Below are 19,739 nucleotides of genomic sequence, written 5' to 3'. Positions count from 1 at the left end.
ATAGTAACAAAATAACATGAACATATAGCATTAATATCAAATGAACAGTGGACATTTTACAACAGTTCCTGAGTTGTTACACAAATCATTGACACTAATGTTTGAAATGACAGGCTCAACACTGCAGTAACACACTGAACAGTAAATACTGTAAATTTATTTCCAACAAACAGTTTTATTGCGTATTTACAATAAGGTATGGAGTGCTATGTATGAAAATTAAAAGATCAAAAAAATGTATGTATGTATATACATTAAATACTGAGTCAAAACTGGACAATATGTCCAATACTCACAAAATAATTAGTAAAGCACAGAAGGTCACTTATACACAGAAACAGCACTCTAAAAATCATACTTCACCACCTTTATAGTACATATTGACTTTGCAGCATAGTGGGATATAAGGTATTCAAACTCACGGGTTACTCTGCACTCGTAGATACTTGTTATCATCTGTAAATATAAGAAAGGCTGATAAATTGTGCCTTATGAATCTGAGCTCATCAGCCTTTTACAGTCTGCTGCTTATTGCCTGTGTAACTACAGTATATACAAAAACAGGTTTCAACTCTTCCCCACGTAAAACAAAATCAGAACATGTTTATCTTATGAACAAAGACAATGTAAAGGACTTTTTCAGTGTACTCAGTAAAAAGTTTAAGAGTTATAAAAGAGGATTTGTCCAAAAAACCGTGAAGGAATGTAGCTTCCAGCATCTTTTGCAATGACACCAGGGCCCAGATACCAAATTCGACAGCTTTAAAATGTTTTTTATTTTCAATAAAAACATGCTGGAACATGAGGAGTAAAAAAAAATCTGTGTTTTAAATGGAAATTAATACTAACAGAGAAGAAAATAAAAAATGCTATTAAGTTATAAAAAACATAAAACAGTGCCACAAAATGATATTAAAATTACTTTGGCAAGTTTGTTGATTTGATTTGAATGTGCATCAGAGAATAATGTGCCATGTTTCACCTCAGACTTTACCATCAGGAGCATCATTGTTAACCAAGTTAACCTCAACAGTTCTTGTTTTTGTCTCGGTTCCATCTCATCGTCTGTCTCAGCTGTCAAATGACGAATGAAGACTTGTGGCGAAAATGGCCCTGTGAAAAACAGGAATCAAAAAATTTGTATGCAGAAGTCCCTCCTTTAATATTTTCCTTTGTTCACAGTCAGACATGTGGTAAATGCTGTATACGTTTTGCAGATTTTGTTTACCTCATCTGCATCGCCATAGTCAACACCTTCGGTCTGAGCTGGCCAATTGTAACTGAAATAAAAACACATAATAAAACACAAAATCCTTGACGTTTAAAGAGAGAGTAACATATTGAGCTGTAGTTTATACTCACTTATTTTCATTGTGACCTTTTTTGTAGAAGCATCCGCGTTTAAAGGAATGACAAATGGAAGCAGCCAAACAGAAGAATACAGTCACTGCACCGAACGACTTGAGGAAAATCCCAAGGATGTCGACGTCATCTGCAACAGCACACAGAGACGATATCTGAGCAGAGATAGGTGGCCTGAGAGATACCGATGCCTATAATTTTGACTATTATGACTTGTGTTCTTGTATATTTTGCTTATATCTATTTTACATAGTGCTGAAATCATCACATGATTAATGGTTTAGCTGATCAGGAGGAGAATTTGATAATTGATCAGTAATTTTAGCCAACTACCTGTGTCAAACATTTGCTGCTGACACCTTGAAAACTTCACATCATTGTGAAACAAATACCTTTTTTGCCAGCTGATCATATTCAGTAAGACAGCTTCAGATAAAACTATGGGCTCTGATATCAATGCTCAGTAGTAAAAGCAATGTATATCTGCAGCCCTAGTTATATAAAACAGTATTTCAAAAACAAAATGAACACAAAATATGCAGGAATTTCTGATTACAAAAGTTAAAAGACTTTTCAACTACAGTGCAATAAACTGTGAAGACGGCTGCTCCATCCTTCTCTTCCTCCTCTCCTGCCTGCATTAACATCTTCTACTTACTGTCAGCTGCAGGTTAGTATACAGAGTGCTCAGTGGTTAAAACTGTCACTTCACAGCAAGAAAGGTCCCGGGTTCAAGGCTGACCCTGCCAGCTGGGACTTCTCTGTGTGGGCTGAAGGTATGCTGATGAGGCAAATTTGTCTGTCTGCAGCCTTCAAATGGAAGTTGTGAGGATGTACTTTTGACATGTAGTACACAATATGCTTAGCATTAAAGTAGTTTAGGTTGTGAGAACAGTGTATAGAAAATGGATGGAGGGATCTCCTACAATTGCTCCAGTGCATTGTACACTACAGGATAAAGTACATTACCTAATTAGCCTCTGTTCCTGTATTCATATGTTTTACCATAATTTTGCTTTCGATCACCTGCCTACCCCCTCTTAGACTTGTTTGCCAGATGTACCCGCCAGACTCTGAAGTATAGTCTGCTTTTTTCAGTTCCACCTTTTGGAAACTGGTTTTGGTAGCCCTGTCCACACACATTACAGACACCAACATAAAGATGTTTTTTTTGTTGACTCAGGCGTTTAGACACTCACAGACTTCCATCATTTGCGGGGGACACTGTGCGTGTCCTGCGTCATTCTTCGCCTGGCAGTAGTACTCCCCTGCGTCCTCCTTCTTCACTCTTCGAAATTTCTGAGGAGATATTTTTAGAAATGTTTCAGTGCAGTGACACATTGCATTGTCAACAAAATGCTAAAGGATGTTCGACTGCGGATGAATTCCAAGACCAATTGTTTATAACTGTTTTGTAACATTTTATGATATGGACTCGAGATGTGTTTAGTAAACCATAAACAGATCACCTTGGCTTTGAATGCAACATTATCCTCCTTTCATATGCCAGTTTTTGGTTAGCCATATGCCAGCTTCCTCGTTGGCCATCTTTACACACATGGATTAATCCTGCTATCAGTCATACGATGGTTAAGGTTTTATTCAGATTAAGCTCTTCACATTTACATTAGATAAGCTGTAATCGAGTATGCTCGATGCTAAAGAGTCCCATCTACAAAGAGGACAGTCTGCCAACTACTTCCTCCACATTTGACTGAGGCTAATACGGGGAGAAGAAGTTGATTTCTAATAATATAGTTATAGAGACAGTAAATCTTGCTTGTTGCCATGCTGTGTACAGATGATGAAAAGTAAAATAAACAAGTAATACATGCACCAATAGCAGGCTAAAAGCAGGCCAAGAGCCCCTGTGCCCCTGTGTTTCTTACCAGGCCTCCAGTGTCCGGGTTGATGCTGTAGGAAGAGTTGACCAACTTCGGGCTGTTTTTGGGGTCCTGAGGAAGCTCCTCGTTGTTGTGGAACCAGCGGTACTGAGGAGCAGGGAAGCCCTCGTTCTCCAGACATCGCAGCTCGGTTGATGTTCCAACTGTGACTGCCTCTGGGACGCTGCACCTTGGTACAACAGGTTTCACTGCACACACACACACACACACACACACACACACACACACATCAATCCACTGCAACTACTGACTGTTTTTGTTATTGATGAATCTTTTTTTCATTCATTTGACCCTTGACTTGATGCATAAAATGTCCAAATATGAAAAAGAATCATTACAAGTTAGCAGGGCCTGAAGTAATGACACAAAAGAATAGTCAGACATAATAATCATTGGTAATACAATTCATATATTTTCTTGCTGAGAGTTAGATGAGAAGATTGATGAAAAGATGGTTAGCTTAGCTTAGCATAAAGACTAGAAACACTGGAAGCTAGTAAGTAAAGCTCTACTTATAAAGCAGCAAGTTCTTCCCCATAAAAACATTAACAATAATTTACTTTTAATTTCACTTAAATTGGATGATCTAGTAGTGAGAGGTAAACTACTAGAAATGAAACAAACGTTTAGGGGGAAAAGACTGCAAATGCTCATCTGATAGGTAATAACTATGATTTTATATTGAATTCTAAACTGCAAACAGGGGAAACATCTAGCCTGGTGAGGTTGCCACCAACGTCACAGTAACAACAACTCCTTGTAAAACAGCTAATTTTTGCTTTCACACTTTTTTCATGGATGAAACAAACGAGACATAACGTTAGCTTTACAGAGGCTGGAAGGTGGATTTTGTTACCACTGGATAGAGCTAGGCTAGCTGTTTTCTCCTGTTTCCAGTCTTTATGCTAAGCTAAGCTCATCGGCTGCTGGCTATAGTTTCATATTCAAGGGACAGCTTTAAGATTGGCATTGATTTTCTTATCCAAGTCTGCAAAAGTGAATAAGTGAATTTCCTAAATGGCAAACTTTCCTTTAATTTGTCTAACAACCCCCAAATCCTAAATATTTATATATAAATATAAATGTATACATAAATATAAATGTTTATTTTATAATAACATAAAACAAAGAAAAGCAACAGAATCTTAGATTTCTGAATGTAAATGTAGATGTGCTGTAAGCCTCCTGGTATCCCAGCTCACCATACCTCTTACTGCAAGACTAATAAGTATCTCATCAAAGTCCCTTTGATCATCGATGGCGGCCACCTCGCAGCGGTACTCTGCAGTGTCTGACCGAGTGGTGTTCAAGATCAGGATGTTGGCTGGCTCTCTGAGCTGAGCTCTGTGCTCCAAGTCCCCTTTTGAGGGAGAGAAAAAACACTTTACAATTGCTCATTCACATACACAGTGTGACTTCACAGTTCAGAAAAACAGAATTCAATGCCAAGTTCTTTCAAGGTACCATTCATTCAGCTAAGCTTTGAGTCCTGATGCATTGCTTTGAAACGCTGTGGTCTAACTGGTTGATGGGGTTTTCAAAAAGAGTTTCCAAGCGGTTTACCTGCTATCTTGTTTTGAAAGTACACATAACTGGGGACACCGTTCTTAATCTTTTTCCACTCAATCCTCGGGTTGTTTGTCGAGATGGACTCTATTAAACAGGTCAGTTCGATGGCTGTGAAGGAAACAGAATGGATGACAGCAGGGGAAAGCGTCCCAAATCAGGAAAAGAAAAGCTACTTTGGCTAAATAGGTTAGAGTGATTTTCCAGCAACTTACGCTCAAACTCATTTGCCCACACAATCTTGTCCGTGGTCCGGAGGATTACCCCCAGTGATGATGGAATGTGGCCTGCGAAAAAAAAGAAAAGAAAAAAGAAGTAAGACACTAAATGCTGAGTAACCCTGATGGCACCAACATTTTCATTAGCAGACATTATCAGCTGGGCATGTTGCCTAATAAACAGCGGATTAGAGTGATAAATATAGAAGCTCTCAGAGAGTGAGAGAGCCTTGGGATCTGATTTAGGGTCAACACATCTTATTAATTACTGCACATTTCTGTTTAAGAAGCCAAAATGTGTACGTTTTTACATGCTTTTGAATGAACATATGTACTGCACAGTATAGGCTTTTGGCATTAAATGACTCCTATGATATATTCTGGCTTCAGTATTTGATTTAATGGTGGTTAATTGGATAATCATTTGGCAGATGAAGAAACATAAAAAGGGAGAGCAAGTTCTAAATGTTAAATTGCTGCAATAAAAATATTAACAGAGGGGTGTCCGTAAATATTTGGACAGTGAGACATTTTTTTATTGTTTTGGCTTTACTCCAGTGTGCTGCATTTTAAATGAAACCCTAACTGAGGTTGAAGTGCTGACTTTCTGCTTTTTGTTTGAGGGTGTTTACACACCCTGGAGAGCCAGTGTGGCAAGACTTATATTCATAGTCCCTCCAGTTTTAGGACAATGCAGCAGAACAATACTCATAAGCATACAGACAAGGCAACCACAGTTTTAAGGGCCAAAGTCAATCCCCTGACCCCAGTCCAGCTGAGCATTTGTTTCAATTACTGATGTCCAAGACCAAAGGCAACAAGCTCAAGATGGGACTGCAGTAAAGCCATTTATAAACAAGGGATTTCTTAATTATATAGTTTGTTTACATTTCAGTTCAGCATAACTTGATAATCTGCACATACACAAGGGTATCAATTACTTTAACCAATGATTATTATACTGAGAAGTAGAAATCATCTGGTAAAGGCAAACTGGGAAAAAAAGAAGTAAAAATAGAGACACTGCTTTCAGTCACAAAAGTGGAGGATTGTCTCATTTCTGTCATAAACAAATCTGACGTTAGAATATGAGCATCCGCATCAGTAGTTCACTAAATTGCACTCGTGTTTGGGTGACAATGTGCCTCTGAGAAATAGCTGTAATTGGCCAATGATGTGTCACTCATTAGAGCAGAGAGCTCCCATTTCTTTTCTCTAACAAATAATTTCACACTCCCTAAAACAGATAGCAGTTTTATCTAATTTTTTCAGGTTTAGTGAAAGAGCTTCTTCGCTAAATTGTGACACTAATCTACACTGAGGTTTACCGAATAAATAATTTATCAAGATCCCCAAACAAAACAAATCAGAGGCACAAAAATAACTTAACAGCGGGAATGTGCTTAAATTCGAAGCACGTTTAATCATCCGTCTCGGTTTCCCCGCTGGCACAAACAACACACGAGATATACTTATTTTACGTTCCTTGCTTGAGTGCACTCCTTTAAGCAAGCAGTGTTATTTTGTAAATGTCAGATTTTAATAGTAAGAGGCATAATTCACAAGTTTTGTCAAATTTAGGCCAGCAGAATGCCAATTTAAGCAGAAAATAAGTGAGTGTAGAGCGAGGGGTGTACAGCAACAAATTAAGAAAAAAGTGAAAATTATAATTTCAAATACATATCATTATTACATGTGTCTGATTTTAAATGCTGAGAATGAATGAGCATCCACCTTCCACTGGTACCCTATACTCAACCTATTGTGTCTGTGCCACTTCCAAATGCAATAATTGCTGGGTACACATGCGTCTAACAGCACCCATGCTGAGTAATGAAGGCATTCTAGCTCCCAGAGGGGGCAGTATGAAGGGTTTCAATTGAAGGCTGAAATTAGATAATAACAATTATCTGAGCAGGCCTTGAATACTGCAAGACATCCCTGAGGCACTGTGCACTCTGACTAACTATCTATTTATTCAAAGCAGCCTTCTTACCACACGAGTGACCCTGAGATGTACAGTGAGACTGGGAGCCAAAGGGAGCTAGCATATAGCTGACGCTCAGCCTGAAAGTGATGAAAACATGGGTCCTGCCAAAGCGTCCGGTCATATAAGCACAGCTGCGGACACTGATGAGATCTGACTCCCAGGTCTCAGCTTCCGTCTCTGTTGCTGACTTTCCCACCCTGTACATCAAGAGCTATTTTTATCCCAGCTGTGACTGGACATCCTGAGAGACACAAGGAGAGCTCGTCCAACAAACGCATCCCTGGGCATATGCACGTACTGGGTCTACGGCCTTAAAACTGCTCTTAGAGCTGCTTCGTGCGCGGTGGAGCGTAGAGTTGCGGGCCTGAATCTACAATAAAGGCAGAAGGTTTCCTCATGCTGCAAGTTTACAGGAAGAAAACAGGACGAGTATCACAAGTCATAGACACAAGTATCACATTACAAAAACATTGACAACTCTCATCATTTCAGGGATTACAGCATATGTAATGTGTTATTCTAAGGATTCACAGGAAATGATTCATTTAATAAAGTTTTGCTGGAGTCCATTTGTTTTTGTTTAACACTGATAAAAGGTCCTTGGGGGCGACCTTTGTTGCATGTCCCCCTCCCCCCTCTCTTCTCTCATTGGCCAAATATATCCAGCAACCAAACTAGGAATGGTTCCATATAATCAGTTTTCTGTCCTTACTATTTGCAGTAAATAAGAACTGACACTGTGGTTAAGTTGAAGTATGGTGCGTGCACACTAGAGTAACCAAAATCTAAAATGAGTGTACCAACTGCACCACCAAGCACAGTGTTGACGTGATTCTTTTAAAAAAAGTAGGCCGTGGGAAAGAATAACCACAGTCAATTAACAAGACAATGTGTACCTAATTACTAATACGAGCTTAGAATAAATGCATTCATAGAACAAAGGTTGGTCCCCCGGTGACACAATGTAAGCCGACGAGAAGACAATATTTTTGAATTATGAAAATAATCTCAGCGCTTGCTGGAAAGCAAACACAGGCTCATTTTTAATCCCTCTGTTATTGTAATGCATAGGCAAAGTAGGTCTATAGTCTGCTCTGAGAGAAATGTGCCCTTTAATAGCCACATTCTGCAATCCTCTTATGCGCTAAATATGAAAACAACGACCCATCCCCATCCCTGCAACAAAACAAAAAAATGTTGAAGCAGTGCATCTATAAAAAGCTTTTTTCCCAGACATTCCTGTGCAGTCGCTGCAAATATGCTGAAGGCAGAGTTAGCTGCAAGCAACACGGACAGACCAAGGACCACTGGGATTCACAGCATACTGGAGTGACTGTGTAATAGCAACCAATCACTCCAGTAGATTAGACAGTCGTGTTGTCATAAGTACTTGAGGGAAATGTGAGAAAGGGACACGTGAACTGTATTTCGCCCTTGTGTTTTCCAGTCTACACGACACGAGTGAAGAAAAAGTCCCGACACAGCAGAGTGAATAAACTCTGAGGTATACTGAGGCTCCAGTAGGTTTAACCTCTGCAGTCCCGCTGATGAGACAGACAACACAAACTAATCACAAACTCTACCGGAGATCACACATTTTCCAAGATACCAAATATGTCAGGCTGAACAAACATCAGCAATTGTTTCCTTTGATGAAATGTGCATAGCCATCAAGAACAGGGAATCTAGGGTTTGAATATTTTACTCGGTGTAAACTATTAATTGGTTTGTCGACTCAGCAAGTATTTTGATAATTAATCGTTTTTTAAAACAAAAATACCAATGATTCTCTGGTTCCAGCTTCTGGAAATGTGGAGATTGGTTGCTTTTCATATAGAATTGTAAGCTGAACATCTCTGAGTTTTTGAACGATTAAAACAAGCAATTTGAATACATTTCCTCTGTGGGATGTACAGTGGACATCTGTGGGACATTATAACAGGCACTTTTCACTATTTTCAGACTTTCAATCTACAAAATTATTCTCTATCTATCTATCTATCTATCTATCTAATCTATCTATCAAGAAAATAAACGGCCTGAGTGTAAACATCATACAACTTCAATTAAGAGCAGGAACAAGCTGATAAACTATATATGTGATTCTGACAGTGTGGAATAACATGATTTTTCCAACCTTAAAGCTACTTAAACTGGATGTTAAGGGTTTAACATCGTCTCACTCCAAAATCAGAACCAGAGGAGGAAGGCAAAAACATTCATTTTGTCTTCAATTAAACAAAATTATGTAAATGTATGCACTGATGTGTCCAAGTTATATGAATCATGAATTAAAGAAGTGATTAATATTAATTTATTAAACCTAAAGGCAGTCAATTTTTTAGTATTAACATTAATGAAATAAAAACATGAATTTTGATCATTTCTTTTGCTACTATTCCAGTGAGCTACATTTACCTACTGCATCCACCATAATGTCAGTCCTTTGCCTGTCGGTCGCTTACTCATTTGATTCACACTTGCAGCGGACCTGGGTGAAAAGTTCAACACTTTACTAATGCAATCTGCCATTTGGACATGACCCACTCCACTGCCAGTTTCCACCCAGCAGCAGGGTGACCTCACACCAGGCGCACACCAGGGTGCACACAACATATCACCCGGCATCAGCTACATTGATCCGCTCAAAAAGCTCCAGCTGTTGATGGACAGGGAATGATGAGGCATGTCATCTCCACCATGTGACCCACCATGAGTGATTCCTCTTCTTGCCCTCGACCTGCCACACTAATAACACCACCCCAGCTCACCATCATCAATCACCACTGTGATCACTAAAGGTCAATATACACACCCTTTATCACAGCCACCCCTTGGATGAGATTCAAGCTGGTTGAAGAGATGGCATTTGAACTTTGGATTTAACTACAACATACATTTTAAATGCATGGGTCAGTTATTATGCTGCATGCACAATTCATGCGTGTTATCTGAGACGCTCTTGCAGGCCTGTGATTTCTGGTACCCTTCATCTCAGCACTGACACGACAGGTCCCCCCTTCACCATGTGGTGGCATTTCCTGTCGCCCAAAGTAACATTTGCTTTGTTTTCTTTCTGGAAATTTCCCGTATAATCACTCGCCAGTGACAAATAAACACACGAGCTAATGTGGAGGCTTGGTTAAATGTTTCTACAGCAGAGAAATAAAGCGACACTTAACGCTAACGCCGTTTTCCGCGCTGTTGTGGACGTTAGCAAACGGTAAATAGAAATTCAAACATTAAAACGTGAAGGATGCTCTTACAGCTACGTCATTTTTCGGGTTTGATTCGCACAACAGCAACGTAACGTTAATGTCAATGGAAAAATATCTCAATGACAATAAAACGGCCCAATAAAACCAAACAACACATAACGACAACGCTTTCTTGACTGTCCTCAACCTGTTTATGTCAAGCTAACATCTGTTGTAACGTTAGCATTGACAGCTCCGTTAATGTTACGGCTTCATATTTAACTAACCGCCGCACCTCGTTAAGTGCAGAAACGCTCTGGTAATAGCATTGTCGGTGGGGGGGGGGGGGGGAGGGAAAACAACTTACCCAGGCTGGTGTAAAGAACAAAACAAGCTATGAGTCGCACAATCGCCATCTTGCAGCGTCTAATTTATCGGTAACAGTAGTACACACTCAGCACCTCCGAGAGGTATGAGGATGGGGGCAGAAAAGACTGGTGGATGTTGCCATCGACGAGTTTCCATAGCTACAAGCTCCCAGGGAGTTCAGCCCTCAACGATGTCTGACAGGCGGTAGGCGGTGCCAAATATGTACTCCCCCTACAAAACCAGGGGTGGAGGAAGTATTAACATCCTTTACTTAAGTAAAAGTACAAATACCCAGTGGTGGGTACTGTACTTGGTTAGTACTTGGTTAAGGTGGAGCTCATTTTTAACTATTTTGTCTAGGACAGCAACTAATGATTATTTTCATTATGGATTAATCTGCTGACTATTTTCTCGATTAATCAATTGATGGTTTGGTTTGTAAAAATTCTGAAATCCAAAGTGACACCTTCACAATGCTTGTTTTGTCCATGCAATAGTCCGAAGCTCAAAATAGTTAAAATAATAAAAGGAAAAGCAGCAAATCCTCACATTTGTGAGGCTAGAACCATGAAATATTTTGCATGAAAAACGTCTAAATAGTTGACGATTCATTTTCTGTCAATCAACTAGTAATTTCTGATGCACTCGTGCATTTTCATGTTTTGAGAGCAAAAATCTAAAATTGGAATGTATAGTAACTAATAAGCTGTATAGTACTCAAAAAAATACATGAGACTTGGCATGAGACTTAAATATACTTAAGTACAACTACCTCAAATTTGTACTTAATTACCACCACTCTACAAAACACATACAACCCTGAACGTTTTGTCGTAGGAAAGTGTCGACCTATACCTTTCAAGTGGTTGTGGGTGTTGATGGGAGTTTATAGGACCAGTGATTTACGAACATGAATGCAGACGTGTCTGTCGTGAGAGCACACACTACAAGAGCCTAAAAATGATGCCCAAAAATCTAAAATTGTATACTCAGCAAGTATACATGATTTGTAGATAATGATCTAAAACTTGAGGTCCTTTAACAACAAAGTATTTTCTGGTGATGCATTTTTATCACCAGGACATTATTCAGTCATTTCAAAGACAGAAGATCAGGTATCTCTGTTCTCCACAATCACAGGTCACCAAACTAGTGCACCACAGAAACACAGCCCTGAAAATATGAAATGTAAAAAAAAATGTGTGACATATTAAAACAGATGTTGAGTTGTTGGAGGGCAGTGATCACAACTGTGAGAAAATAGTTCTTCTATGAGCCTAAATACTGTTTATACTGTGAATACTGTAGTGCTCAAACCCATTGTCACATATATAATTACAAATGGGCCATTTTGCAGTTTGTGTTATCTGGCGCCTTTAAACAAGGTGTAACCAAATAAATTGGTTTGAATCACAGAAAGATGCTGTGTTTCTGAGAGGCAAATAAGTAAATATCAAGGAGAGCCAATACTGTTTCACATTGTGTCAGGGAAACCTGTAATAACTCCAATAAAGCCTAAATATTCTTCTGTATCTAAGAGGAAGCTAGCACGAGTGAAATACATTTTAGACACAAATACGTAAAAAAAAAAAAACAGTTGCAAAAGGTTGTTGCCTGTAAGACAATGCTGAGGGCTCCAAACATAGTATATACACACTACAAGGGCATCAGGGCGGAAGACAGACAGGAAATGCCTGTACATCATAGTGCCAGACATTGATCTCTAAACACCAGTTTCTCCTTTGGACCAATCCTCATTCCCAATCCTTCACCAAAACAAATATTACCAAGGCATCAAAACATCACAGACGGTGCAAAATGCAAAATTAAATGAGAGGGAAAACAGAATATTTTGCAATATCTGAATTCTGCACAAAATAGCCCTATCCTCTGTAAGTAGGTCTGCTGACATCAAAGAGACCGTTCTGAAGATTCAATTAATGTCATTTAATTTTGAGTTGTATTTATTTTCACTGCTGAGACAAAGCAGCTGTTTGGATTCCTGCAAATAAACAGCAGGTGGCAGTGTAAAACCAGACTTTATTGCAGCACCATCTTATGTAAATGTATGGTCAATAATGCTATTCATATCATATGCAGTTGATTTTGTGATTTTTCAGAAAACCTTCTTATGTTATAGGGAGTGTTTATACACAGTTTTAGACACAGAAAACATCAGCTTAATGTTACAGTACACTCAGCTCACAGATCGATGTGTGTGCCCTCTGAACACAACCCCTTGATCCACTGAAAAAAAGACAAAAAGGGCAAAATAAAAGAACTTGTGGCCCTCTTTGAATGCTCCTATCAGACCATCCCACCGGCCTTCCACTGTTGCAGTGTTGGTAGCATATGTTGCTAGGCAATCATTCGTCTGTTGCAAGGCCCCTTCTGGCTGCCCTTTGTTGCATCTCATAGAAAATTGTACATCTCCATTATTTCACAGATGCAGTGACGCAAGAAAGAAGTGTTCTGGTTTGTAATGTTTGATTTTACTGTAATTTCAAGGCAAGGACATTTGCATCACCACTGGGTGTGATCATGGGAGAACAAATCCACTTCAGTCAACTCAGGTGAATCTCCTTCTGAGCCAAATTAATGACACAATCACTGCGACTCAGTGAGTCACATTACAGGTGTTGCTTATAGACACCTTCATTTCCTGTGGTATGTCGGCGTTGAACGAGGTGGTGACTGTTTGTTTGTGCCTCCATTTAACGATACGGAGAATGCAGTACCGTTTGGTTTTGGATTTAATATCCACTCGTCTATCCGGTCTCAAACCCATGAGAGCCCTGTTCCTGTAAGCTTGACAGACAGGTCTAACACCAGCCAAGCTATTTAAGGTGTGCGCCGTGTTGAAATAAGCGCAGGATATGAAAGCATATCAGTCTGCAATATTATGCAAAATCTACAGCGAAATGAAACGACACATTTCTTTTACGCAAAAGAAGATTAGGTAGTGCAGGTTGAATAAATGAAAGAAGTTTGTGTTTTATATTCTCTCCACTATGTGTTGACATTTACAGTATATTAAGAAACAATACAGAGATTGTCACCTTATTACAGAGTCAATAAAACAACAGTTAGGCTTTATTAGTGCAAAATGTGTTATATATACTATCTATATACTGTATATTTCATACTGATGCTGTGTTTATTTTCCCTTGAGATATAGTAAAATAAAAGATATTACTCCCTCAAATGTAAATGCTCTAGAAAATAAAAGGTAGTTTCTCTAATGCTCAAATACATTTTCTCCTCTTAGCCCACACTTCAGTCATATTTTCCATTCTTGGATTCTTGGAGTTATAGCAGAATACAGACGCAGCAGTAAACATATAAAATAAACAACAATAAATTTGTTTTTATTATTGCAGAGAGTTCTGCAAAAACATCCACAATAACCATGTCTTGTTTATCTCAATTCAAACTATTAGTGGAGATGCTAAAGAACATACAGTGTGACAGCTCTGCAGACTTATAATGATCACCATAAACCTATTCAGGGACAGTGGACCACGCACATTATTATTTACAAAACAAGTTCTTTTGTATTATAGGGTTAGGGTTAGGCTCATGTGCATGTTGATCACTTCAAGATAAATGATGTGTGGGCGGGATTGATAACGGCACTCCAAGTCTTAAGTGATTCAAAGAAATGCTAATGTACACTATATATGGCTGTATATTGGTCATAACTGTCACAGTTTCTTTGATGGATATTCTTATCTCTAAGTAACCTTCTGTGAGTGTCAAAAACCTGCTCTTTGAAGATTCCCATAGAGCTCCCACCCCCACCCCCCATGCAGCTATTATTAGTGTGCATGTAAAGCGAGACATTTCCTTTCCTGCTAATATTTCTGCTGCTTATTGTTCTTTTCTTACTAACTCTGTAATGTAATTCATTCTTTAAGCTGTGCTCTGCATCCCAACGTAAAACTGTGGAGATTCCTCGGGATGTGTGTGCTATTTTCAGTGCCTGCTCTTAAGAGTTTTATTTCACAGATTGCAGCTGACACACATTCGGCTATAGCTTTCATTAAAAAGCTGCAGCCCAAAAAGTGTCGGTGGGGCTCCTCAGAGCAGGAGTGGGACTTTAAGAAGCAGCTTGAGGTTCAGATAGGGAGGCGGCTCACATTCCCAGACATGACAGATCAGATGGAAAAGAAAAAGGCGAACGAACAAAGCAGTTTCATCATCATCATGGCGGCTGAGTGAGGGAGGCAGGAGTCTCTCATAAATGCGTCCAGTTTCTTTGAATTTACAGCATGAATCATTTCACTTTAAAGTATTTTTTGACAATCATCACACTGAGATATATCCCACTAAAAACTGTTTAATATAGTTTATACATGGTATGTTTAACTTGAATATTTCACTTCATCATACAGTAGTTATCCTGATCATTGTTCGTGTGTCATTATTATACCTTTGTTTAAAGTACAGAAATACATTTCAGTACATTTTTCATATTATAAGGTCAGTAGTCATCCAACATACTCAGCACTGGGCTGTAAATATATAGTGTGTCCAATCTCATTAAATTATACTTTATAGTACATGCAGTACTTTACTTTCTTTCATCATAAGTCAGACAGTTGATCTAATTTTCCAAAGCTATTTGTTAATTTAATATGTTCATCAAATCATACTATGTGCAAATATATTAGAACTATTAACAGTAGTTATTAAACACTATAGGGAGTAAGTAGAACTACTTTTTACTCCATTAAATTTATTTCACAGCTACAGTTATTGGTTACTTGAACTATGATGATTTGGTACAGATTCAACTGCCCAAAAGCATATAAAGTAGTTCTAATTAGACCACCTAGACTTACAGTATTATGCATCAGTAATAGTAAAGAATTTGAAGCAGGACTTGTAATGGAGTATTTTGACATTGTGGTATAGGAGTATAGGACCTGAATACTTCTTCCACCACTGTTATTTTTATATGAGGTATTCTATAGAGATTATTTCCTTTTGGTTGGCACATCATTTGCAAGGTTTTCAAAGAATAAACTGCAATAATCTAATTTTAAATGCTTCCAGACACTTATACATGAGCATTAATTATCGGCTGAAACAGTCTCAGTCTTTAACTTAACTCTGTGTTGGTTTATGCTAAATGTCAATATCTCAGAGAACATGAGTCCAACAGAAGTATTCTAATCTTTTATCTAAGTAACAGTAGTATGACCACACTATGAAAATACTCCATTACAAGAGAAAGTCCTGCATTCACAAATGCAAGTTTCACAAAGTAAAAGTACAGAATTCTTAGCAACAAAATGTACTTCAAAGTAAGCATCAAAGTAAAAGTACTGCAGAATGGAACCTGTCTGTGTTATATTACATTACTGGATCATTGTTGATGAGTTAATGTGTGAGTTGTACTTTACTGTTGTAGTTGGTCGATGTGGAGCTGACTGTAACTTCATTTACTGTTGGGTAGTTTAATCTGTAATAATGCATCATGTTTTATACAGTGATCATATGAGTTTTATGTAAAATCTTAATCTGAAAAGTAACACCTGCAAATAAATGGAGTAAAAAGTACAATATTTCCCACTGAAATGTAGTGGAGTAGAAGTATAAAGTTGCAAGTAAAGTACAAGTACCTCACATAAGACGCTCGCTGCAATGATCAAACAGAGGGGTGATAGGAAGGCCATCAATCTTCTCCTTGGTTACCACCCGTTAAATAAGCAACCAATCCATCAAGAGTGGTTAGACGAGCTTTACAGGCTCACCCAAAAATACACCTAAAAGTGACCAATCACATAACATTTGCTCACTACCCCTCGTTCTCCATGTTCTCCATGTGAGCTGTGGCCTTCCTTGTATTGCCGTCATCATCATCAGCAAATCTGTAATGTCACATGACCATGCTAATATGGCTCCTCACCTTTTCTCTTAATTTAGCATCTTTTCAGATTCTGTTAAATCAAATTTGAAGGAAAACTGGCCCATAGTGTCACTGACTCTGGTTGAATTCGGAGGCAAATACATTTCAATGTGATTAATCTGACTTTGAGTAAGTCAGTAAATGTAATCACTGAGTACAGATGCTAGCAGGTAATTAGTGACAGTTTTAATTCTGCTGTAATAATAACCTTCTGGAAGAAGCAGTCTAACCTCAATAGCTACAGTAGTATTAATCATCAGGGAATAGACTGTACTGATCAGCTGGCTGGCAGGCTGAATCACTGTGCGTTGCCAAGCACTGCAGAAAGTTTCTACAGTTTATTGGTCGCAATGGGATTAACTCTCTGAGAAGTTATCGCAAGTCGAAAAACAATAACGGACTAAATATGCCCTCTCTGTCTTTCTTTCACACTCACACAGATTCTCCCCTCGGCCACAGTACAGTAATTGAACTCCTTGATCTTTCTTGCTAAATAGATGCTGTCGGCAGAGTTTCAGAGAGGCCAAATGGTGCCATGATGCTATACAGAACTCATCAAGAGTCAGAAGTTAGCAGGCACTGCGTCTACAACTCAATTAGCACTGTGGTATTAATAGATTTCACAAGTGAAAGATGGCATGATGCACTGGAGAAGAGATGTTTAGAGACTTGGTGATGTCAGTGTGATAAAGGGAGCAGGCAGCTTTAAAGATTTTCACTTAGTATTAACTCTGTGTAAATGTCCTTTTGCTTGAATATCAATAACTGGGTGTATTTTCAATAGACTAACCAATATAAGGAGTGCTATTTCTGGCTGCATTATACACCTGTAGAGAGATATGTGAAACCATGGCAACCATACATCCAGTGTGGTGCTTTTAATGGGAGTACAGATATTGTGTGAAAACAGGGAGTAAAGCTGGATCAGATTCCCTCTATGCGAAGACTTAACAGATGGAAGTTTAGTAACTTAACATTCAGATATTTAACTTTCTGAGGTGACAGCGTGCAAGATGCTGCAGCAGTTCAGTACACTAAAAAGAGAAGAAGGGTGGCGCTTCGCTGCTCCCATATTTACTTTCCCCAGAGATCCACCCTTTAGGTGGGTTGTTCACAGACTCCTCTGATGACCACCGAACATGACAAGTGATTCTCATCTGAGGAGAAGTGCGGAGCATGAAAGTGACTTTGAGGCCCTGAGCCCTCCTGCCAACGCAACGCTTGTGTCATTCAAATCCGCTGCTTCATAGACAAGAAAAACAGTGAAGTCAGTGAAGTTGACTTGTTTCAGTCCTGGTATTAGAGTTTAAATCACATTTTATAATAACATGACACTGCACTGTCCCTATCAGCAGTTTAGGCCTCATATCCAGCAAAAAAAGAGTAAATCAGGTGTAAGTAAATACAGTAATTCACTGCAGAAGTCTGGTGAAGTTAGGCTGTTGATTGCTTTGTAAAGCTGGAAGGTGTCGGTGCTGACTGTTGATGTCAGCACCAACAGGAGAAAGTAAAAAGGCATTTGCTTTTCATGTCACATATATACAATATAAGGGCAGGGCACCAATGAGATAATATATTGGTGGATATCAGTCACAATTACAAACAAAATCGAACCACAAACCCATTTGTTAAAGTTAAGTGTGGCGTCAGATTTCACCAGGGAAATCTCTCAAGGTCTCCTGAATCCCTGCACCTCACTTCAAAAGCAGCTGCGATTACATGATTATGAAAAACTACCAGACAGGCCTTCTTTTCATAAGAGGATATATTCTTTATTGGACAGACTACATCAGACTACTTCCTTTTTTTGGCCTCAGTTGAATGTCCTTCCTCAAAGGACTGATTGATATCAGACAAATTAGATACTGTTATCTACTACGATATCATCCGTGTATTTACTATCAAACTGTGATTTGGCTTACGTAATGATTGCTTTCATTATCATTAACCTGCAGATTATTGTCTCAATTCATTGTTTTGTCTATAAAAGATCAGAAAATAGTGAGAAATGTCTTGATGGTGTCTTCAAGGTCTTTGTTTTACCCGACCAGCAGCCCAAAACACAAAGATATTCAGATTACTATCCTATAAGACAAAAAAGCAGCAAATGCTCACATTTGAGTTGCTGGAACCTGCAAATGTTTGCATGCATTGTTGCTTGGAAAATGACTGAAACAGTTCATTGATTATCAAAATAGTTGCCATTTAATTTCCTGTCAATGACAATGAAAAAACTGAATACCCTGAACCACAGCAGCTAATCTGCAAATATAATTATTAATCCAAGTGTATTACAGTGCACTATAGTACAGTAGCACAATGTAGTCCAAAACTCTCAGTTGATCAAAGACATTCATCATACCGTAATGATGAAATGATTGTTACACATAAATTGTTCTAATATACATTTTTCACATCCTGATTAATCTTATTATATATTCATTATTAGAAAATCACTTATTTGTCTGAGTTCTTTTTTTTAAGGAAATTAAGAATAAAATTAATTTGTCATTATGTGTAAGAGTCATAATGATGAAAAACATTTTAATAAACACAAACAAGCCCACAAATAAAACAGCTGAAAAGTGTTTTGTCTCTTGTGTAAAACACTGCTGACCACTGCTGGTCAAAAGCATGAATTGTACTTTGAAGGAGTGAGAGACTATAAGGACATACAGATCTTGTAAGACACCATAAACAGACATGCGACAGAACATCTGCTCAGCAGCTGGCTTCGCGTTCGGTGCAGGCAGGTTAGTGAGCTGCAGGCTGACTGACTGATGCTGGATGGGGCCCTTAGTGTACACATCCGTATGTCTCCGTCACTAAAGCATCTGAGCCTGTGGGAGCATTGGTGTCTATGCTTGGTCACACCAATCTATGGGTTTACACTACACAGCAATACAGGAACAGTGCAAGAATTTGCTTTGGTTTTGGTTGAACATTATGGATTATGAATGCCATAATTCTACTATTTTTGTCATTTTGTATTCTATTCTTTTGCTTTGGTCTTCACATCATAAAGTTGCCTGCTCGCAGTTGTGACAGACTGAGAAGATCCCACTGGACAACGACCCTAAAAATAAACGAACGTGCTGCACTTGCAGACAAATATCTATTAATTTTTCATTCCATTATTTTTGGCAGAGCATCTGAAAGCCAACGGATACAGAGATTCTGATGTTACCTTGAAGAAAAGAAGAAAAGAAAAATACTGTA

At 38.6% G+C, this 19,739-nt stretch overlaps 1 protein-coding gene across 1 annotated transcript; it reads right to left on the bottom strand.

Annotated features, from left to right (window-relative positions):
- Positions 1–1,077: 1,077 nt before the first annotated feature.
- On the bottom strand, positions 1,078–10,662 carry jam3a (junctional adhesion molecule 3a). Its single transcript, XM_070906337.1, has 9 exons — positions 10,605–10,662; positions 5,048–5,119; positions 4,830–4,943; positions 4,474–4,626; positions 3,252–3,454; positions 2,562–2,661; positions 1,363–1,492; positions 1,229–1,280; positions 1,078–1,113 (listed from the first exon to the last, which is right to left on the bottom strand). Exons 1-9 carry the CDS (start codon positions 10,651–10,653, stop codon positions 1,078–1,080), a joined length of 909 nt encoding a protein of 302 aa, XP_070762438.1. The 5' UTR covers positions 10,654–10,662.
- Positions 10,663–19,739: the final 9,077 nt, after the last annotated feature.

Source organism: Enoplosus armatus, chromosome 5 (genome assembly GCF_043641665.1).
Source record: "Enoplosus armatus isolate fEnoArm2 chromosome 5, fEnoArm2.hap1, whole genome shotgun sequence".
In the NCBI taxonomy this organism is placed as follows: Eukaryota; Metazoa; Chordata; class Actinopteri; order Centrarchiformes; family Enoplosidae; genus Enoplosus; species Enoplosus armatus.
This window is presented reverse-complemented; position numbering and strand designations above follow the sequence as displayed.

Excerpts from the sequence above, each read along its gene's own strand:
- jam3a (XM_070906337.1), bottom strand. The coding sequence starts at position 10,653 with ATGGCGATTGTGCGACTCATAGCTTGTTTTGTTCTTTACACCAGCCTG. Across the intron at positions 4,944-5,047 it reads GTGGGCAAATGAGTTTGAGC|CCATCGAACTGACCTGTTTA; the intron begins GTAAGTTGCTGG and ends TTTCCTTCACAG. Across the intron at positions 4,627-4,829 it reads CTTTCAAAACAAGATAGCAG|GGGACTTGGAGCACAGAGCT; the intron begins GTAAACCGCTTG and ends CTCCCTCAAAAG.